Source organism: Hevea brasiliensis, chromosome 16 (assembly GCF_030052815.1).
Source record: "Hevea brasiliensis isolate MT/VB/25A 57/8 chromosome 16, ASM3005281v1, whole genome shotgun sequence".
NCBI lineage: Eukaryota > Viridiplantae > Streptophyta > Magnoliopsida > Malpighiales > Euphorbiaceae > Hevea > Hevea brasiliensis.
In genome coordinates this window covers 56888300-56910245 of record NC_079508.1, presented here as the reverse complement: position 1 = coordinate 56910245, position 21946 = coordinate 56888300, and the positions used below count along the sequence as shown (strand labels likewise).

The 21946-nt window shown below is 35.7% G+C and overlaps 3 protein-coding genes across 4 annotated transcripts; all 3 read right to left on the bottom strand.

Moving 5' to 3' along the window:
* Window positions 1–960: 960 nt before the first annotated feature.
* LOC110666382 (phosphoinositide phospholipase C 4) lies at window positions 961–8945 on the bottom strand. Of its 2 annotated transcripts, none has more exons than XM_021826856.2 (9): window positions 8274–8941; window positions 7935–8131; window positions 7679–7814; window positions 2532–2780; window positions 2213–2448; window positions 2017–2134; window positions 1779–1931; window positions 1608–1694; window positions 961–1415 (listed from the first exon to the last, which is right to left on the bottom strand). In XM_021826856.2, exons 1-9 carry the CDS (start codon window positions 8571–8573, stop codon window positions 1122–1124), a joined length of 1770 nt encoding a protein of 589 aa, XP_021682548.2. In that variant the 5' UTR covers window positions 8574–8941; the 3' UTR covers window positions 961–1121. The 2 variants fall into 2 exon arrangements, with proteins under 2 accessions (XP_021682548.2, XP_021682549.2); XM_021826857.2 differs by having other exon boundaries at window positions 1229–1402; window positions 8274–8945.
* Window positions 8946–10922: 1977 nt separating this feature from the next.
* LOC110666380 (phosphoinositide phospholipase C 4) lies at window positions 10923–16028 on the bottom strand. The gene is made up of 11 exons (XM_058138431.1): window positions 15909–16028; window positions 15734–15784; window positions 15137–15415; window positions 14687–14883; window positions 13547–13682; window positions 13215–13457; window positions 12906–13114; window positions 12639–12756; window positions 11755–11907; window positions 11590–11676; window positions 10923–11389 (listed from the first exon to the last, which is right to left on the bottom strand). The coding sequence occupies exons 1-11, from the start codon at window positions 16026–16028 to the stop codon at window positions 11096–11098; spliced, it is 1887 nt and encodes a 628-aa protein (XP_057994414.1). The 3' UTR covers window positions 10923–11095.
* Window positions 16029–16978: 950 nt separating this feature from the next.
* LOC110666379 (uncharacterized) lies at window positions 16979–20489 on the bottom strand. The gene is made up of 6 exons (XM_021826854.2): window positions 20252–20489; window positions 19575–20158; window positions 19149–19338; window positions 18941–19005; window positions 18277–18487; window positions 16979–17778 (listed from the first exon to the last, which is right to left on the bottom strand). Exons 1-6 carry the CDS (start codon window positions 20348–20350, stop codon window positions 17446–17448), a joined length of 1482 nt encoding a protein of 493 aa, XP_021682546.2. The 5' UTR covers window positions 20351–20489; the 3' UTR covers window positions 16979–17445.
* Between the last annotated feature and the right edge of the window lie 1457 nt (window positions 20490–21946).

Below are 21946 nucleotides of genomic sequence, written 5' to 3'. Positions count from 1 at the left end.
AAATTGCTATTGAAAAAATAATTCTACTATAATATATATAAATTTAAAATCATTATAGACATTAGATCTTGCAAGCTATGGTAAAAAGAGTACGTAGAGATGGTGAATAAGAGTTTTCACAAATATTTATCAGGTATTTTCTTAAAATTCAAGATTTTTTTTTAAAATTTAGATACAAAATCTTTATTATTTATTTTATTAATAAGTTTAAAAAATTAAAAATATTTGTGCAACGTGCGAGTATTAAGTTTCTAATTAGCTAGTAATTCCATCCACCTTGCAGTGAGAGAGAAAAGGAAAGAGATATCGTGTCATTGGTTTGAGCTGTAAAGTGAAGAAAGGGATCGAAGTGCATGGCCTGCCACCTCTCATTCTACCTTCCTAATGGAAGCACAGATCACAGATGGGATGAAGCGTACGTAGGTAGTCAATTTATGTGCAAAATTCTTGTCCAATCAAGCTGTAAGGAGCAGTCTTCAATCACAAGAGAATAATTGGCCAATCTTCATATGTTCTCCTTTGCTTTTTAATATTCTCATTCCAGGAAGGCTACAGTTTACGTCTCTCAGCAGGCCAGCAATCAGAAAACCCATGCAAGCAAGGTAAAAGAAAATATACAAATTTCCATTATTATATGTATTTTTTTCTCTTTTCCAAGCATTTTTTTTTCTCCTTCCACTTCATTCATAGGTACAATTCTTTTGCTTTTTTTTTAAGCCCAATAAAAAGCTAAATAATACACATTCATGGGACAGCCACCGTTTCTAAGTCTGGTCTACCATCTGAATTTTCCTAAAGGTAGAATTTTGTTCCTTTCACTTCCATGTAAACACAAATTAATTTTGCTATTGTTCAGTGTTCACAGTGCAAAAGTAGCAAGTCTTAGTCATTCATGAAATATTCCCGTGTGAGTTCACAATCTATTAGTTCTGAGCATATATATCTTTACAAGTCACGAACTTGAGATCACCTATTCCACTTGATCATCAATTTAATGAGTGTTTACAGCAGTTTCCAATTAAGTATGTAAAAGCATGTGCATGGATATGAATTGTCATCTATACATACTTGGCCTTGAAAAAAGGATTATCATCTATACATCAATCTAAACTTGGCACTTTCTATAGAAACTCGAACCGCATAAGAAGTCTCATTGAGCTGAACTTATTTCCCTTCCGATTGAAGAGGGGGACTGCACGGATGCCTGGCCTTAGTTGAGAGACAGGCAAACAGGTTTGACCTGCAAAATCATCCTTCTCAGGCATTATACGATCATGAACTTCAAAACGAAGCAAAGCCAATTCTGGAACAGTCAATGGAAATGTGAACTCTTCATCCCAAATGGGTGTCCAATTGTTCTCCCTTGTCTTTGTTTTCTTCATTGTCTTATCAGCTGGAGCCCCTGCTATGCCAACCTTCTCTCCAGAGGTTTACAAGTAGAAATATACAACAAGGATTCTACATTAGTCATTTTAGACTCAGACAGAAACCAACCAAATAAAAATAACCTAAGGCAACAAGAAATTTAAATTCTAGCGAGCAGATATGGAGGTAGATTTTTTTTTTTTTTTTTTAAATTAACATACTTGCAGCAAACTCTAACTTACCCTGATATAGAAATCAGGAGAGGAAAATAAAGTAAATTGTGCTCGCTTAAAATCTAAATGCCATCCATCCCCCATATAAACTTTAACCTGCCAAAATAAATAAATAAATAAAATCATTTAGTGGAAGATAATGGCAGGGGATTTTAATCTAACAGCACTCTCAGTACTCACCTTTAGAGTTTTCTTCACTGGCAATTTTGCTTTAGGATCAAATACCTGATTTTCTGGACCCATATTCATAAAAAAATCAGGCTTTTTGACATAACCACACCCTCCATTTGATCTAAACATCCCATGCATCAACCAAAGTGATTTACCATATCCCTGCCATTAACCAGAAACTTGTTAGTCTCAGAACCATGAAATTACTGTAAATTAAGCAATTCAATTAGCAAGAGTGAGTCAAAACCTGCATGTTAAGTGCAACCATTTGAGCTCCATGCAGCCAAGCATTCATTGGCTTGTAGTTGGAGGAGTCAATCCGAATACCCTTAGGATATATCCTCAAAATGTTTTTCTGAGTGAATCTGAATATAATGCTTGTATTAGATTAATCTGGTCTTAAAAATTAGAAATATTTCATGAAAAATTAGTCAGTAAAATACCTTACAACATCTGTTCCGTGGGATGCAATAACCTTTTCAAATTTTTGCTCACTCAAGCTAAGGCGTCTAACATTATCAAGTTCAACTTTTAGTGCCTTCTTTAACCCACCCTTGGGCTTTCCAGCACTAATGGAAATTAGATGCTTGTAGGCAGGTGCTTCTTGTGGGCGCAGTTCATGATCACAGACATATCTGTATTCATCATTCTGATTCTGTTCACTTGTTTCACCATCACTCTGCAGGCCAATCAAGCAGAAGTTGAAACAAGCACACAGAAAGACTCTTGAACAAGTAACTAAATCAAAGAGTTGCAGCACACCTTTCCATCATCTTCCTGATTAGATGAAAGGGCTAATAGGTCCTTCCCCCATAGATCTTCACTAGAATCTTTTTCCTTCAGTGGGTTAATTCCCTTTCCCTTCATGCATTTAACTTCAAGGTCCCCTTTCTCTTTTGGAGGTTTGGCTGATATAATTATCTTATGTTTTAGTTCCTCTGGCGAAGGGAATTCTTTCAAGCATTCAGTTTCAGGATAAAATAGCATGTCTCCAAATGTCCCAGTAATCATCTAAAAATAACAGAAATATGCAAGAAATAATTTAGGCTGGAATTCTGAATAAGAGTGGGGTTTAAAACTGTTGAGAGCAGTGAGATTTTTCCTAGATACTTAGGAGCTTAGTTCTTGCTGTCATTTTATCTATTTTTAATGTTATTTTGTTTATTTTGCTGTAAATTAGTTGGCATGTTAGTCAACTTGTGTTAGGTTCAAATCTACTCCTTAAATTAGGGAATGTAACCATGCTTCACCATGTTTTTGTTACTTTAGTAGTTGGAGCAGGTCTGTTATGTACCAAAAAGTGTAAGACTTCTAATATATGAAAAAGATTAATGAAGTCTCTCTTACGCAGCTGCTGAGAGAAGTTTATAAGAAGAATTACTTTCTTCTCTGTTTTTTTCTAGCAATTTTCAGTTCAAGAATTATAATGGTATCAGAGCTCCTTATGATCTTTAAGGGCCTGAAAAAGAGAGAAAACAAGTAAGAATTCCCTGCACTAAAAAAAAAAAAAAAAAAAAAAAAAAACCCTTAAGCACTAGAGCTGAGAGTGATGGCTTCAAGTGGATATTCTGCTCCACCTTTTCGTGTATTTTCTGGAGAAGGTTACTCTATTTGGGCTGTAAAGATGAAGGCTTATCTTAAAGCCTTTGATCTGTGGGAAGTGACTGAAACAGGTAGGCAACCAGGACCTTTGAGGGAGGATCCTACTCTTGCACAGATAAAAGCTCATAGTGAGGAGTGTGCTAAAGGTTTTAAGGCCTTGTCATGCATTCATGCTTCTGTTTCTGAGGTGATTTTCACCAGAATTATGGCATGTGAGACAGCAAAGGAAGCTTGGGATTTACTTAAAGCTGAGTTTCAAGGAAGTGCACTCTCAAAGCAAATGTCAGTGCTGAATTTGAGGAGGGAATTTGAGGTTTTAAAGATGAAAGAATCTGAAACTCTTAAAGAGTATACAGATAGATTAATGACTGTGGTCAACAAAATTAAGTTGTTGGGTGAAGATTTATCAGATAAAAGGATTGTGGAGAAAGTTCTTGTCAGCCTACCTGACAGATTTGAACCCAAAATCTCATCTTTGGAAGATTCAAAGGATTTGAGCAAGATCACCTTACCTGAACTTATAAGTTCCTTGCAAGCCATTGAGCAAAGAAGAATTATTAGAGAAGAAGATGCTTCTGAGGAGGCATTTGTTGCCAAACAGAAAGGAAAGCAAGTAATGGAGGTTAAGAAAGATTCAAAAGAGAGAGACAACAAAGGGAAGCAACCTGAAAGTGGAAGTGAAGCTGTCAAGAAGGGCAGATTTCCACCTTGTCCTACTTGTAAAAGAACAAATCATCTAGTGAAAGATTGTTGGCAAAAGAATCGTGTAAAGCCTATATCACTATTGCAAAAAATATGGCCACATTTCAAGAGATTGCAGATTCGAGCAAAGTAAAGCTCAACAACCCACTCAATAAGCAAATTTCACTAATGATCAGTCCAGGCAGCAAGATGATTATTTATTCATGGCTTCACAGTCACTTAAACAAGTAGACAAAATCACATGGATCATTGATAGTGGTTGTACAAGTCACATGGCCATAAATGAGGATCTTTTTACTTCTCTAGACAAATCAGTGAGAACTAAAGTGAAGCTTGGTAATGGAGAGATGGTCCAGGCTGAAGGCAAAGGTACCATTGCTATGTAGACTAGAAAAGGTACCAAATACATTTCTGATGTTCTCTTCATTCCAAGTTTAGATCAAAATCTGTTAAGTGTGGCACAAATGTTGAAAAAGGGATACTCTCTTCTGTTTAAAAATCTTTGGTGCCATATTCGCGATTCTGAAAATTGTGAAGTTGCTAAGGTTAAAATGGTTGAAAATAGTTTTCCATTAATATCTGAAAGCTTGAATCAGCATGTTTATAGTTCAAAGGTTGACAAAACTTGGTTGTGGCATAAGAGATATAGGCATTTTAATCTTGCTTCTCTAAAGTTTATGCAAACTCATAGTATGGTGAGGGATATTCCTACTATAAGTGTCAGTGGTGAGATTTGTGATAGTTGTCAGTATGGTAAGCTTCATAAGCAATCTTTTCCAAGTGATTCAATGTGGAGAGCCAAAGAGAAATTAGAGCTAGTGCACACTGATGTTTGTGGCCCTATGAGTGTGCCCTCCCTGAGTCAAAATAAGTATTTCATCTTGTTTATAGATGATTTAACTAGAATGACTTGGGTGTATTTCATTAGGAGCAAAGCACAAGTATTTAGTGTGTTCAAAAAATTCAAAGCCTTAGTTGAAAAGCAAAGTGGATGTACAATTAAGACCTTGAGGTCAGATAATGGCAAAGAATATACCTCTGTTGAATTTGAAAAATTTTGTGAAGAGGCTGGAATAGTTCACCATTTGACTGTACCTTATTCACCACAGCAGAACGGCGTTTCAGAGAGGAAAAATAAAACCATTGTTGAAATGGCCAGGTGTATGTTGAAGGAGAAGGAGCTTCCAAAAGAGTTCTGGGCTGAGGCTATTTATACAGCAACTTATTTATTAAACAGGCTGCCTACAAGGTCAGTTGATGGAACGACACCTATAGAAGCTTGGTTTGGATCAAAACCCTCTGCTAAGCATCTAAAAGTGTTTGGTTCAATCTGTTATATGCATGTTCCTGCTGTTAAAAGAAGTAAACTTGATGACAAGGCTGAGCTAGGCATTTTCTTGGGGTATGCAGCTCAATCCAAAGGTTATAGACTCTACAATGTAAAAACAAAAAAAATAGTGATATGTAGAGATGTTCAATTTGATGAGGATGCTCTTTGGAATTGGAATGAGCAGAAGATTATGAAGAAGTATGTCTCAATTCACAAGGAAAGCTCTTCTAGCAATGAAGAAGGAAGGCCAGTTGAATCTGATGTCAGTCAAGAAATGGATTATGAAGATAATGAAAGGGTGCAGAAGACCAAGCCGCTGTTTGAAATCTATGAGAGGTGTAATCTAGTTTTTGCTGAGCCAATCAACTATCAAGAAGCTTCTCAGTTCATAGAATGGAGGCAAGCAATGGATGCAGAGATTGATGCAATTGAGAGGAATCAAACCTGGGAACTCACTTCAAAACCAAAAGAAAAAAATTTAACTGGTTTGAAGTGGATTTTTAGAACCAAGCTTAATCTTGATGGGTCAATTTTCAAACACAAGGCTAGACTAGTTGTGAAAGGCTATGCACAGCAGCCTGGAGTTGATTTTGGAGACACATTTGCTCCTGTTGCTAGACATGACACCATAAGGTTGTTATTAGCTATGTCAGCTCAAAAGGGATGGAAAGTGTTTCATTTAGATGTGAAATCTGCATTTCTAAATGGAATACTGATTGAGGAAATCTATGTGAGTCAACCAAAGGGTTATGAAGTGTTGGGGCAAGAAGATAAGGTGTACAAGCTTAAGAAAGCATTATATGGGCTGAAACAAGCTCCTAGAGCCTGGTGTTCAAGAATAGACACACACTTGATTCATCATGGATTCAGGAGGAGTGAAAATGAAGCTACTTTGTATGTTAAAACCTGTGATGATGGGAAACAATTGATAGTATCCTTGTATGTGGATGATATGCTTGTAACGGGTAGTGATTTTCAATTGTTAAAAGAATTTAAGCAGCAGATGCAATCTGAATTTGAAATGTCAGATTTGGGATTGATGACTTATTTTTTGGGGATGGAGATTCATCAGTCAAATGAGGGCACTTTTATTTCACAAAGAAAATATGCTCTTGATATCTTGAAAAAATTCAAGATGGATCAATGCAAATCAGTAGCAGCTCCACTTGTGGTAAATGAGAAATTAAGCAAGAATGATGGGATTGAAAAGGCTGAAGCAACAGAATATAGAAGTTTAATTGGAAGTTTATTGTATCTTACAGCCACAAGACCTGACTTGATGTATTCTGCAAGTCTATTGTCTAGATTTATGTATTCACCAAGTTTGGGTCACCTTGCTGCTGCAAAAAGAGTTTTGAGATATTTAAAAGGCACAGCAGACCATGGGATTTGGTATCTGAAAGGTGAAGACCTAAAGCTAGAGGGATATGTAGACAGTGACTGGGCAGGCTGTATGGATGATATGAGAAGCACTTCTGGGTACGTGTTCTCATTGGGATCAGGTCCATTTTCATGGAATTCAAAGAAGCAAGAGGTGGTAGCTCAATCTACTGCAGAGGCTGAATACATCTCTGCTGCTGCTGCTGCTAACCAGTCAATTTGGCTTCGAAAGCTGCTGAAGGATTTGGCAAATGAGCAAGTTGAACCTACTGTTATTTGGTGTGACAATAAGTCTGCCATTGCAATTGCAAGTAATCCAATTCAACATGGAAGGACTAAGCATATTAAAGTGAAGTTTCATTTCTTGCGAGAAGCTGAAAAAAGCTGTGAAATCAAGTTGCTGCACTGCAAATCCGATGAGCAACTTGCTGATGTTTTGACCAAGGCTCTTCCTAAGAGCAAATTTGAAGAAATGAAGAAAAAGCTTGGAGTATCAAGGAAAATTCTCAAGGAGGAGTGTTGAGAGCAGTGAGATTTTTCCTAGATACTTAGGAGCTTAGTTCTTGCTGTCATTTTGTCTATTTTTAATGTTATTTTGTTTATTTTGCTGTAAATTAGTTGGCATGTTAGTCAACTTGTGTTAGGTTCAAATCTACTCCTTAAATTAGGGAATGTAACCATGCTTCACCATGTTTTTGTTACTTTAGTAGTTGGAGCAGGTCTGTTATGTACCAAAAAGTGTAAGACTTCTAATATATGAAAAAGATTAATGAAATCTCTCTTACGCAGCTGCTGAGAGAAGTTTATAAGAAGAATTACTTTCTTCTCTGTTTTTTTCTAGCAATTTTCAGTTCAGAAATTTCAACAAAAACTCATGAAAGGAAATGGGAAGTACCTGAGCTGCTTTAGCCTGAAGATTCTCAGTGAGGTGATCTTCCAGAGTTATTATCACAGGGTATGGAGATGAAAAGAAGGCATGCTCTCTAATGGACTTCAGACACTTAATTAGCTTCACAGGAGTTGTAAGGGTCCTACATTGATAAGTTGCAATAAAATTCATCACCAATGAAAAAAAATCCAGCAAGGAAGAAATCAAAAGGGAAAATGATAATGATTTCTTCTTCCCCCCTCTCATAATAGCGGCTGCATACCATCCATGAAGAACAAGTACATCATCTTTTGCTGAATTCGGCCATACATCAAGTTCCACAGCTCTCACACCTCTCTTCAGTGCTTTTTCAATAGGGACATCACTACAATGACTGCTGAGTTGGTTTCCAGTCAAATATGAATTGTGGCCAGTATATATGAAATAATGGGATAAAGGTGCTGTCATATCTTGCTCAACCTGAAAGTGAAAGAAAAATTATGTATAAAAACGGAAAGAACGTTTCCATTACCAAGGTTATAAGGTATTAATGGTACACCAAGTTAGCATAATAAAAACGAAGTCCAGACTCGAGTGCTAGGAAAGAAGTGAAAATCTATACCTGATTACTAATGGGTGGATTGAGATCTGTTGAGAAAAGGAAATGGTGAAAATCATCAAGACTGAGACAACTCCTTTCACACATTGTGATATGATGACGCTTCTGCAAAATCTGATCCACAATCAGCTCTGCCTCCGCGACTGAAGCACCACCATGACCCTGCACTTCCACCATGAACCGCTGCAGCTGTTCTGCCGTCATGTAGGTCTTGCCTTCTGTATACTTCATGAATGCTTCCTTTAAATCCGATGGTGGCCCTGTCTCCATGATTCTAAAGTTCCCACTAAAGCACATTCTCATCTTGCTCCTTCTAATAGATGTGCAATGCTTGTGTAATCTTTTCAGTCCCTAAGATCAAGAAATGTAAATGGTTTCTAATTAATTAGGGCTAGTTTTGATGTCAAGTTTTCTGGTGACCTTTGGTATGCTTTTCTGAGTTCTTTTGTACACTTTTTGGAGTTGTCACATGGAAGTGGCATATAATGTCTAAATTTCTCTCTATAATCTTCCATCTTCATACATGTGTCCAAAAGATGATGCGATGATGATGATATCAGGATAATAGACTCCAGGCCTACTCTATTAGTGTGTGTATGCACCACTGCAAGTCAACAGCATCGTGAATAATTATCATCCTTTTCACATTTGGTTATTACATTTTCTTTATTTCTTTCCTTCTCACTGGAAGTGTTTAGATGCAAAGTTTTCAAGGGATAATAGCCCATCATGGAATTCTAAACCTATAACTTTAGGTAAAAAAAAAAAAAAAAGAAGAGAGAAAAAAATTAAGAAAGTACTTTATGAAAAAAGATTGGCCCCTAATTGTGCAAATCGTGCATACAGATGCTAGTAAAAGTGGTTGGTTGGCTACACTTTGAGATGCTAATCTGCATCAGATGGTTATGCAAAAGGTAATTGCTCACAGGAAAAGTAAGATTTTCTTTGCTGTCTAGCTGTTTTTCGATTAAAATCACAGAAATGAAGCACATGTTCTTGACCATAGAAGACCAAACTGTGTATGTGGAATTGTGGATTTGATATTTTTCTCTGCACAGATTTAACAATGGTATAAAAGAAAGACTAAAAACAGAAAGAAAACCTTTAATTATTTCAACTTCATTTTAATTAGTACTTCCTTGACATGAACCTTTCTCTTTTGGCTGACTGTGATTGACTTGCATCAGTAGGTCTACGGTGCTCCATAAATCAAAGTTCACTTTTCTTTTTTTTTTTTTTTTTGAGTAGGAAAAGAAATATTCTCCCCCAACTACATAGAAATTAATATACACCAGAATAAAGATTAAAGCAAAATAATTAAAAAATAATAATAAGAAAAGAACCATATCTGTCGGCATGCAGGCTAAAGGAAAAAGAGAGGACGGAGCAGAAAGTAGTGTATATGTTATGCATTCAAAAAATAAAGTCGGAAAAGAATTATTCGTTCAGAATTTAGAAATGGTCATTTTCTGTTCATTTTTGTTAAACTTCTCCAGAAAAATCTTTTGTTCTTTGAGTATTTGCCAACCAAATGCAGAATAATTGCTAAACGAACCATTGGCAATAGCCATAAGCTAATAGAAGGCCCCACTTTCACTGGTTTAATTGAATTTGAATGCCCCTTGTCCCCATGTTGCAAGCCATGGAGCCATGTTGCTCCTTTGTTAATTTACTTGAACAAGCACCAACCTTATAAGTTATACCATAGAACATTTATTTTGAAATGTCAGGCAATGATGCTTAACTGGGAAACCTCAAAAAACTCTTCTTACAGCTTTTCTATTGCAGATCATATCTGCAACACCATTCAGGGTTTGATTTTTGGGTGATGATATGCGACTATAAATGGCTTTATTTGATGTACCTCCACAAAACCCAACCCCATAAAAAAAGAAAAAAAAAAAAAGAAAAAAAAAAGAGGCATATGGCCTGACGTAATAATTAAAGAGCATGAAATTCAAATTATATGTGGTTTTATTAAAAAAAAAAAAGGAAAAAAAACAGTGGAAAGACCAGATACTAAAACTGCTATATCTTTGATGCAGATTCACAAGTTGAAATTACATAGTACTTGGCCATTGATTGAACAATCGGAGAATATATTCCACCGAAAAAACTTGCGGTGAGTGCCAAAGATAGTAAGGAATACTTGCTGCTTTTGCAAAATCGTTGTCCATTGATAGCAGATATGTCACTATTTTGTTCCCTCAGAGTCCTAAAATTCCATATCCCTTCCCGTCTGTCTCTACTCTCTAGTTTGCTGAAATCGCACTTTCCTTTTGCTTTTCTTTGCTTTCAATTTAATGTTATAAAACAATAAACTTCCAGAAGCATCAAAGGTCTGAAATTTTCCAGATTTAGGAGCAAAATGTTCAAAAAGGAAGTTGCTCACCTTAAGGAAGTGCATGCATAACCCGTCTGTAAAAGGCAAAATATGTAAAAGCTTGGCAAAATGCAGTCTTGTTAAGTTTCTTTTGGTTAAACAAAAGTCAGAAAAGAAACTTCTATCTACCATATACTACTTTTAAACAACAAAAATTTCCTTGTAGATGCGAAGAAAAGAGCCTCTGATTACTTGCAAATGTGAACAAGTATGAAAACCAATTCAAAGATACCAGCATAAAACTGCCTTGATTTCAATAACTAACAAAAGAAACAGAAAATTCTTAGTAGTGATAATATATAATGATAGGTTCATAACAGATCCTCAGGAAATTTTAGAAAGAAAATTTTGACAGAATATACTACATAGCAAAAGCATGGACATCAAAATCGTGGAACTATTCAATCGAATTACATTTATGTACCAAAACATCAGGTCAGAGTTAGACAAACTCAAAGCGCATGAGAAGCCTTGCTGAGTTCAACTTCTTTCCTTTGCGATCAAAAAGGGGTACAGCATGGATCCCTGGTCTAAGTTCAGAAACAGGGAAACAAATTTGGCCAGCAAAATCATCTTTCTCAGACATATCATATTCATGAACTTCAATTCGAAGTAAGGCTATTTCAGGAACAGTCAATGGAAATGTAAACTCTTCACCCCAAACAGGTGTCCAGTTGTCCTCTTTTATTTTAGTTTTCTCCATTTTCACATCATCTGGCACTCCTGCTATGCCTACCTGCCATTTGAAATTAACGGGTGAATATGTGCCTGAAGGAAGAAAAAAAAGTGACTTTATTTTCAGCTGTTACAATGACAGTTTGCAAAGTGAGTTTCACAACTGTCGTTTTTGTAGCAGTCTGTTGACAGAACATTGAAAGTCAAAGTGAAATGATCATTTGAAAGCTATACCAAGCACAAAACAAACTATTAACCTACCTTGGTGTAGAAATCCGGTGGGGAATACAAATCGAAATGTGTTGGTTTGAAATCCAAATGCCATCCATCTCCCATATACACTTTCACCTGTCAAGTACAAATAATACAAGCTTCTAAAGCAGTCCAGGAAAGGAAAGAGGATGGTGGTTTGGATCATGCACTCACCTTTAAAGTATTCTTTACTGACAATTTGGCTTTAGGATTGAATACTTCACCATCTGAACCTACATTCATCAGAAAATCAGGCTTCTTCACATATCCACAACCTCCATTAGCCCTAAACATCCCATGCATCAGCCAAAGAGATCTACCATATCCCTGTGATTGAGAAAGAGATAATATTGGGTCTCAGAACTAGAAACCAAATCTCACAAATGTTTTAACTCAATCAAATGGAGAAAAACGGAGAAAAAAAAAATTGCTCAGTTGAACTGCAAGTGGCATGTAACTCAATATAACAGTTTAGACAGTTTTCTTTTTCATTTTTAGGCCTTCCCTCATCTTAGAGGTTACTAAGTTCACAACTACTTGAATAATCAATGATTCAATATTTGCATTTAATCTATCACCCAAAATAATTGTCCTATCCTCACCTGTAATACTCTTTTGATAAGTTGTTATTTATGAGTCTGAATTTGTTATCTTGCCAATCACCATTTGATTGCCTTCAGAAATAAATTAATTACCTCTTTCACCTGAACTTCACATATTACATTATAACTAAAGACAAAGCAATAGCTTAGCTGAGGTGCTGAACACTATGCTTAAGAAAGGAATATAGGAAGAATAGTCCCTTTTTTAGGAGAAAAAGATTTCATTATCCTAATGTAGCACAAATATGTACATTACTATTGAAAAGTTATGTTAATGCTGAATCATTTGCTACACCTAATACATTATTGCTTGTAAATGCCCTTTATTTACTGGCCACCATCATTTTGTGAAATTTTACCGTTTCAGAAGTGAGAAGTACATGTCATCATGTGCAGATGCAGACAGTTAGGTTATGTTCAACCTTAGCAGCTAAAAGAAAGAACATTGAAACAAACCTGCATATTGAATGCAACCATTTGAGCGCCATGCATCCAAGCAATTAGTGGCTTGTAGTTGGAAGAGTTAAACCGAGTGCCTTTAGGATACACCCGTAAGACATTTTTCTGGGTGAACCTGTACACAGAGTTTGCAAGTGATAGATTCAGAGATTGGAAATGTTAAAACCAATTATGATAAGCAGAAAATTTCAACCAAATTCATAGTCTAAGAATATTATTTCATGTATCTAAATATTGTACTAGAAGTTTGATATTGATAATTACCTAATTACATCCATTCCATGACTTTCAGTGGCCTTTTCTAGTGCTTTCTCACTCAAACTAAGGCGTCGAACTTTATTGGGATCAACTTTTAGTGCCTCCTTTAACCCACCCTTGGGCTTTCCAGCATGAATTGCAATTAGACGCTTGTATGCATCTACTCCTACGTGTTTCAACTCATCATCACTATCTTCACTTGTATCACTATCGCTCTGCAAGCAAATAGCACACAAGATAAAGAAATTAGACCTTAAAAAGCATATATTCACTTGATGTGCAGTTAAAGGAGGTGAATTTCATTTCTCAACACACCGAGTCACTATCTTCTTGATCAGATACAAGGTCTGATGGCTCCTTTCCCCATACATCATCATCAGAATCCTTATCCTTTTGAGATTTATTTCCCTTGCTCTTTACACTTTTAGACTTATGATACTTTTTGGGAGGTTTAGTTGAAATAATTATGCGATGCTTCAAATCTTCTGGAGAAGGTAACTCTTCTAAACATTCACATTCAGGATAATACAGCATGTCCTCAAATGTATCAATTATCATCTAAAAGCAAAAACATTTGTAGTCAGTAAATTATAATTTTAAAAAAAAAGAATGTCAGCTTAAATCCAGCTGGGGAAACAAAACATTACCTCAGCTGCTTTAGCTTGAAGATCTGGGGTAAGGTGGTCTTCAAGAGTTATTATAACAGGATATGGAGACAATGAAAAAGCATGTTCTTTTATGGATTTCAAGCACCTAATGAATTCCACCGGAGTTGTCAGGGTCCTACATTCAAGAGTTACATGTCAGCCAAAAGCCAGAAAGTGAGATATAAATGGGAGTTGTCAAAGTTCACACCAATTACAATTGGAAGAAAAAAAGTTCAAAAATAGTTCTTAAAAGCATATGATGTCTAAAGTTTATAGCAGTTCTGCAGTTAAAGTATTGACAGCAGGTATCTTGTTTGTCAACTAATGTATAACTTATAATTCTATAGAACATATACAATGATCACTAACAGTTTGATATCTTTGTTAACATCATGATGCGGGTTGAAATAGTTGAACACAACTTACTCTTTTCAGGTTAAGTTGATGGCACACATAAGAGTTTACCTTATTGATTGCTTTTCTTTTTTCCTTTTAAATGGCCTTGTGCTACATGTGGAATTTCACAACCTTTGAGCCCATAAAATTAGAAATAGAACTTAACACAATTAATCCTGAAATCTTCTGTTTTTGGTCCTATCCAAACATTAATAATCGTAAATCTGCTGTATTTTCTGCACCGTGCCTAGAATATTGATGATTCCTTAAAGTAGCCTATTTTTTTTTTTTAAATTGGCACAGAATAGTCAAAGAGCCATGAAGGTCATGCTTAAACTCCTATAATATTGGAAATTGAAACATCTGTGTAGATTTCTGTCAGTTACCATATGGGAAACTTCATATAAATACAGGGATCAAAATCAGCACCCAAATGCTTTCATTATCTTTTGGAAACAGCAAAATGATTCCACAAAAGTAATGATTTAGTCAATCAATAGTGGAAGACACCACCCCAAAGTCAATCGACAATATAAGCGTATGAATTTCTTTACTGAAGAAGATGATCCCAAATAATGGATTTATGACACACTGCCCGTTTAAGAACTCTAATAGAAAAAGAGCAAAAATAGAAGAAGAAAAAAAAAAAGGCTGTTCAACAACAATGATGAAAGATAAGCGCCATAATTGGGAAAAAAAGGTGGGGAAAGGGCAAAAATTAACACTTGAACTTAATTTCGATACCTTCCATGTAGAACATTTATATCATCCTTGGTGGAATTAGGCCATATATCAAGCTCTATCACTCTTACACCTCTCTTCAATGCATTTGTGATTGGGATATCACTGCAATCGCTGCTAAGTTGGTTTCCAGTTAGGTAGGAATTGTGACCAGTATATATGAAATAGTGGGATAATGGTTTTGTCATATCGTGGTGAACCTGAAAGGGAAAGCATCATTCAAATTGGAGTCAAGTCTTCGGTTGAATCTAGACAGAGACAAGAAAAAGAACAATCCCATGAGTTGAGATTCTCAATTTTGTGAACTCATTTTTCGAGAGCCCAAAAGCCATTTTTGTTGATCGTGAGAAAGAGAAAGGATCCATTGACTAATACTAATACTAGTCCATGTAGAATTCATGAAGATTCAAAGCTCGATCACAAGCAGAATTTAAAACGAAAAAAAAAAAAAACCTGGTTCTCTCGAATAGGAGGATTGAGATCTGCAGAGAACAAATAACGGTGAAAATCGTCAGGAGTGAGGGCGTGCCTGGTAAACTTGGCAATGTGATGCCTCTTGTTCAAAATCTGCTCCACGATCTTCTCAGCGTCGGCGATGGACGCAGTGGAATCACCCTGGACATCGGCCAAGAAATTCCGGAGCTGCTCGGCCGTCATGTGGGCGGCGCCGTCAGTGTACTTCTTGAAGAGATCCTTGACGTCCGGAGGCGGCCCTGCCTCTACGACTTTAAACTTTAGAAGGAGCAACAATTTGAGGAAGTCCAGTCACCATGTTTTTCTGTTGGAGAGTCTTTAGGCCGCCAAAACTCAGGTGACCATAGCGAAAATGCCATAGCCAAGAAGGATCTTTCACTTCAACCATCAAGCAAGAATGAATACTTTCAATCGTCAAAGGCAACAACCTGTTTGAATTCATTGGAACTATAGCAATAGCTCCTCTCTTAGGGTCATATATCTCACGCACCATTTTTCAAAGTGATTACATAACCCTTTTCTTGCAATTGTCCCAAGACTTAATAAATTGCATTTTAAGTTAGGAACATAAAGTACATTAGCACTTGTTTCAACAAAACCATTCTTGGTTCTAATCATAACATCACCCTGTCCCAACCCATTCACAGTATAACAAGCACCACAACGTACGGTAGAATGAAAATCTTCATTTAAATGAGAAAAGAATGACTTACTTCCACACATGTGGTTCTTTGCGACTGTATCCACATACCAAATATCGACTCGATTTTTCATTTGCTTGAACGACCATCAACAAAGTTTCTTCTTCATTATTTTCAGCAAAATTTGATTTCTCTCCCTTTTCTTTGTCATTGGATAGTTTAAACGACATTGAGCGGTAATGACCAAACTTATGACATCCAAGCACTCAATTTTTGATTTGTCAAATTGTTGATCTCGACCTCTACTGCATTTTGATCATCATCACCTTTAGAATTAAAATGCTGTGGTGTTTCCATTGCCTCGATCTCCTTCCTCTTCCTCTACCTCTACCCCTCCTCTTGAATTTGAGGAATGAATAAAGGTAGAGGCCTTCAAAGCTTGCTCCTTTGTGATAGAACTTCGGTTCATTTTCTGCTCATGGACTAGCAAGGAGCTTTGTAACTCATCAAGAGAAAGCACATCGATGTCCTTTGATTCTTCAATTTAGCAAACAACATAATCAAACTTGATTGTCAGTCGCAGAATCTTCTCTACAATGGCCACATCTTCCATTTTTCACCATGAAACCTCATTTTATTACTTATCTCCATGGTTCTTGCAATATAACTAGTAATGGACTCACCATCCTTCATTTGTAGGATTTCAAAATCCTGTTTCAAGGCTTGAAGTTGTGTCGCTTTACTCTTCTTGAACTTGCATATTTCTTTTCATTGAGTCCCAAATTTGTTTGGAAGTATCTTTGCATATGATAGTTTCCAAAATGGAACGATCAATGGCTTGGAACAAGTAATTCTTTGCTTTGAAATCCTTCAATTTCACCCTTCAATTTCTGTTTTCGCACATCCGTTAAAGTTGCTCCATCTGCTGATTGGAATTCCAAGCAAACGATTTGCGATTACTCCTTTGATCTCGAAAATTTTCCATCAACATGCTCCAATGATCATAGTGACCATTAAAGCGAGGAATCATTGCTGCACAAAATTAGAATCGAAGCCATGGAAAAATAAAGTCTTTGCTTTAGTTTTGTTTTCTCTCCAAACTCACATGTTTCACTTTTTAAGTACTCTTTTACGCCCTTTTTACGAGGCTCTGATACCACGATAAAAACTTTGAACAAAGTGGAGAAAAATTGTCTTTATTCAATTCAAAAAACACACACATTACATTAACTGAGCTCCTTTTAAATAGAGCTTTTGTAACAATAAAAGCGTAAAAGATGGACACCACTAAGTCCTTCCACTACTTAACTACTTAACAAAATCAAATGACAGCTATTGCATAAGCTAAAGACTAGGACAACCAAAGTTAAAGCACGTGTAAAATAAATAAGAGAAATTAAAAAATTAATTCAACATCCCTAAGTATTTGGGTGATGACATAGGAGCCTTTGATACTGCACGTATACAAGTTAATAGCCTTGAGATGAAGAATTGACTATTGACAATGTATAACAATGACTGTTGCTCCTCAACTTATGCTTTTCATCTGTAAAATGGTAATTTCTAATGCACAAATTACACGCAACTCTAAACCTGCAAAATTATATTACTTTCAAAATTAAAAACTTGGCGATCTGCATCATCTCTTCACACTTTCTGTTTCTCCATTGCTCTCACATCCTCAATTACTCTTTGTTTCTGTTGTAACCAGCTCTTAATGAGATTTCCATTGGCGGGTTGGAGGGTGCATGGTGGGCTTGGCGAAGGAAATGCAGTTGATCTTTCCAGGAATTGCTTTTGCTTCTCGTCAGCAAAGCAAAGAACAGAATCCACACACACTTCAAGACCAGAAGATGATGGCACAGGCTTGAAGTCCTGTAGCTTCGAGTACTCTGTTATGAGGTGGAACATGTAATCATACACTCGATCCATACTTAAGGTTTCCATAAAATCTTGTCCATTTTTTCCAATTGCTTGAGCCTGTTAGTGAAATTGTAGAAAATTGATTTAATTAATGAGGGGGAAAAAAAACTCATGATGACATTGCAGCTAGTTTGTGTTCATAAACAAATAACAATTCTGATAAAATGGTAATAGTTAATGCAAAATATAAAACAGAAATCTGTTGTTTGGACAATATCTAATGTCAATTAGGGGCTTTATTTTTTTTAATAGCCTTTTTTGTGCGCTTAGTGAAATATGGCATTACCAGTTTGTCAAGCAACCAAGTTTTTAATTGCAACCACACTGACAAGTTAACATCAAATTAAGAGCAGAACCGAACATTCAACAGATAATTACAATTAGTGCCATTACTATTGCAGTGAAAATAATTAATGACCTTAGATGCTTGAATCTCCATTCAGGTAAAGATCAAGATCTTAAGTCTTAACACAACAACACACTTATCCCCAAATATGGCAATATTAAATATCATTAATATATTGTGCTGAAATGAAATAGATAAGTTGAACATACCTCAGATGGGTTTACATTGCCCCAGTCGACAGCAAACTTTATAGACTGGCATAACTCGTCGGGAGCGACAGGCCAATAGTTCTTTTTAGGGAGAAGTCCACGACTAAAGAAATCTTCATATTGTGGGGATATTATTAGTGCAAGGGAACCGCAAGATATAATATATTTCAAGCTCACAGACCATGCAAAGCCTTCAGCATAGATTTTGTACCTGTATGGACAGGATGAGAGGCAAAAAAGAAGAGAAATGATCATATGCAAGATGAGTGCACTTAACTAATCAGAAGAAAAGAGGTCCATACATTACACATTAATTATTGGTAGTAAATGTCAACATCCGTAGAATGCTAGACTTGTTGAGTCCAACAAAGGACATCCTAAATTCCTAATATTGTCAGCAATAAAAGGGTTTCTTCAAGGAGTCCAATCCTATTATCTTTGAGAGAACCATAATCTCATCAATAGGACCAGTAATATGAACAAGCTCAACTCATAGGGGCAATGCTTGCAACTTCCAATAGGTGACAAAAGATGATGCAAAAGGTAAGCTTTCTTATTAATGGGGTTTTCCGTTTATTTTCAAATTTTCATTGTCATGGAATCAGGCAATTTCAGTGGCAACCCTTTTATTTTCATTGTACATGACCGGGAGAAGTATAATCACCTGTACTTGCACTGATCTGATAGTTTGGAGCCCTCAAAACCAGCTTTTGCTTCTTCTCCCCAATCCTGCAAGGACATAACAAGCAGACAACATAAAAACCTAGTATTTCCCCTAATAAAAATAAAAAATAAAATAAAAAAACATAGTTTTGGGAATTAAGCTTGTTTTTATCCATAATTTATAAGAGTTATTGTAAATCAAACAAGACCTGTCGCAAAATGTGTGCCCCCCACTTCCTAGAGTGGTTGCATTGCAATAACTCTGTACGAATAGGAGACAGAACATCTGGATTTCCTTTCCAATAAGCACGGGGCCATTTCCTTGACCAACTTTGAGATTTGGAAACTTGTTTAATATCTCGGAACTCCTCATTCCAGGGTCTTATATTTATCTCTGGCCTGTAGATATTCAGCATTAATTGTAATGACAACCACTGAAATATCATTTCCTCAAAACATATATTGATGCTCAACTATTGATAACAAATTAAACCAATGTGAACCATTTTGTGCGTGTAGAAGGAAATGCCAAAACGAGTATTGCCTTTTTGAAGTAAATAAAGCCATGTTCTGGCATTGAACAACAAAAACAAACCGCCAAATAAAGTAGAAAAGACTGTAAAATTGAATCTTACCATCCCCAGAAGGACCAATCAGGAAAAGGAATATCAAAGTGATCCTGAGTCGTGCAATATCGAAATAGAGGCAGAGGCATGGAGCTGTGTTCGGTCTTGTTAATATTAGGCCTGTCCATGCAATCAAACATGAGATCAACATCAGGAACCATCCCAGGATACCTTTCTAGTAACTGCAACAATCCCCATATTGTAAACATCATCCGGCTCTGCACACAGGCATAATAAAGATCCAAATACAATCTTCCCTTGAAAATCACAACCCTGAAAGCTGCAAAATTTTTGGCCTCCATTACATGTTTCTTCGTTATCCCTGTACGGGACCAGGGCTCCAGATCGTGATGGATAAAGCTGAAGAACTCAGGGCATTGTTGAGAGGACGACTTGGAATGACGTGGGCGGGAGGGAGTGGCGGTGGTGGTGGTGTTGGTATATGGGCAAGTAAAATATGAACATTGGATGATTTTATAAGCTCGAGCTTGACGAGTTTCTTCATCGAAATTTCTGGTTGGGAAAATATGCCAAGGCGTTGGGTCTAAGTTGTGACCTGCCACCGTTTTAACGCGCGATACGAAACTATCTACCTATTGAAACAAGGAAATCCTTAGGCTATTGAGAAAAGGTAAAACCTTTATACAGCAAATTGAAGGTGAAAGATTATGTGAATGAAAATATACCTGGTAGAGGAAAAGAGCGGTGAGAGAAAGTAAACCGATGAGAAAAGGGAGGAAATAGGAGGGAGAGCGAGCTGCTGAGATCCTCAACGGAGCACCCATTGGAGGAGGAGATAAGATTTTTGTTACAGTGGTGTTTTTGAGGCATTGTGTATGGAAAACTTGCCTTGTTTCGCTTTTTTTGTCTAGTGGCTTTTGGCTTCCCCCTTTTCCATTGGTTTTGCTTTTTTCTCTGTTCAATCATTTGCGTTGCGCTTGTAGTTTTCTTATTTGCTTTTTTCCGCATTTTTAATAATGACTCCACTTTTTTTCTTACTCTGCTTGTTTTGAGAGAATTCAGAAAAATAAAAAGAAAGAAAATGAAATTCTATTCTTTGTTTGGCGATTAAAGGGGTGTTTGATTTATCTGTTTGATGCAGTTGATAGCTGATAGACACCCAAATAGATAAATTATGGTGTTTGGAAAGCTTAAAAAATAGAAGTGATAGGCAAGAATCGATATAATACCCATCAATAGTTGTATCCGCTCTATTTTTAGAGCTGTTTCTCATCAGTTTTTATTTAACTTGAAAATTAATATTATTAATATTTTTATTTTTTTATTTATAATTTTAATTAACGTATTTCAACTTTATTAAAATATTTTTTATTAATAACATAAAATATAAAATATTTATTTATATCCAAAAACTTAAAATTAATTATAAATTTTTTTATTAACAATAATAATTATTTTATTATTTTATTTATATTTTTAAAATTATTTAATTATCTTTAAAAAATAATTATTTTTTTATTTCAATACTAAAATAAATTATATAATATATTAATTTAATAATTATATATTTAATTTAATAATAAAATAAATAATATAATATAATAAATTTATAATTTTATATTTATTTAAATAATAAAATAAATTATATGATATATACCCTTATTAGTCATTTCATATATTAAGTAAATATAATTTTATCAAACACTTAATATAAAACGGCTATCATCACTATCAAACATGATAATTACTATCACCATACTATCAGTTGTATTCAACAGTTAATCCAAACAGGCCCTAAATAAATAATAGAATTGAAATGAAACCAAAAGGAAATTGCAATTCCAATTTTCTTTAAATGCTACCTTATATTTTTATTTTTTTCATTTTAAAAGGAAATAAGTTGAATGAAAATTTTATTTTCTAATACACCCTTTGTGTGCTTTTTTTATCTGCAAAGGCAATTTTGCATTAAAAAGATTCAAGGGCATCATTGTACAACATAGAAGTTAGCGTAGATGGGGTTGAGACAAGCCAATTAGAAGGCAAACCCCCTGGTAAGAAAATTCAAACTAGACAATCAGCTGCCTTATTGGTAGTCCTCTTAACCAAGGAAAAGGGTACATGAGCAAATTGAGGCTACACAACTTAACTGCCACAATCATGGATTTAATCTCCCGCCAGGGATTAGCATCTAGCTTAGTTAAAACTTCAAATAAAATTGTGGAATCTATTTCCAGGATAATAGATATAAAATCCCTTGAAACAACATAAATATTTCATTGCTAAAATGCTAAAAGAGTAGCCATTGCTTCTCCTGCTAATGGGAATGAAGCTCGAATACGAGAAACCGTGCCATCCATAAGTTTTCCCCGATGATCTCAAACCATCACTGCCGCTACTGCTCAAGATTTGTGATCGAA

Bases quoted from the DNA above. Each gene is read 5' to 3' on its own strand.
- LOC110666382 (XM_021826856.2), bottom strand. From the start codon at position 8,573: ATGAGAATGTGCTTTAGTGGGAACTTTAGAATCATGGAGACAGGGCCA. The intron at 7,815-7,934 runs GTATGCAGCCGC...TTATCAATGTAG, and splicing joins GTACTTGTTCTTCATGGATG to GACCCTTACAACTCCTGTGA. The intron at 2,135-2,212 runs GTATTTTACTGA...CATTATATTCAG, and splicing joins CACGGAACAGATGTTGTAAG to ATTCACTCAGAAAAACATTT.
- LOC110666380 (XM_058138431.1), bottom strand. From the start codon at position 16,028: ATGTCGTTTAAACTATCCAATGACAAAGAAAAGGGAGAGAAATCAAAT. The intron at 13,458-13,546 runs GTAATGTTTTGT...TTTTGCTTTTAG, and splicing joins TTCAAGCTAAAGCAGCTGAG to ATGATAATTGATACATTTGA. The intron at 13,115-13,214 runs GTGTGTTGAGAA...ATTTGCTTGCAG, and splicing joins ATCAAGAAGATAGTGACTCG to AGCGATAGTGATACAAGTGA.
- LOC110666379 (XM_021826854.2), bottom strand. From the start codon at position 20,350: ATGGGTGCTCCGTTGAGGATCTCAGCAGCTCGCTCTCCCTCCTATTTC. The intron at 20,159-20,251 runs GTATATTTTCAT...TTGTTTCAATAG, and splicing joins CCGCTCTTTTCCTCTACCAG to GTAGATAGTTTCGTATCGCG. The intron at 17,779-18,276 runs GTATGTTCAACT...TTTCACTAACAG, and splicing joins GCAATGTAAACCCATCTGAG to GCTCAAGCAATTGGAAAAAA.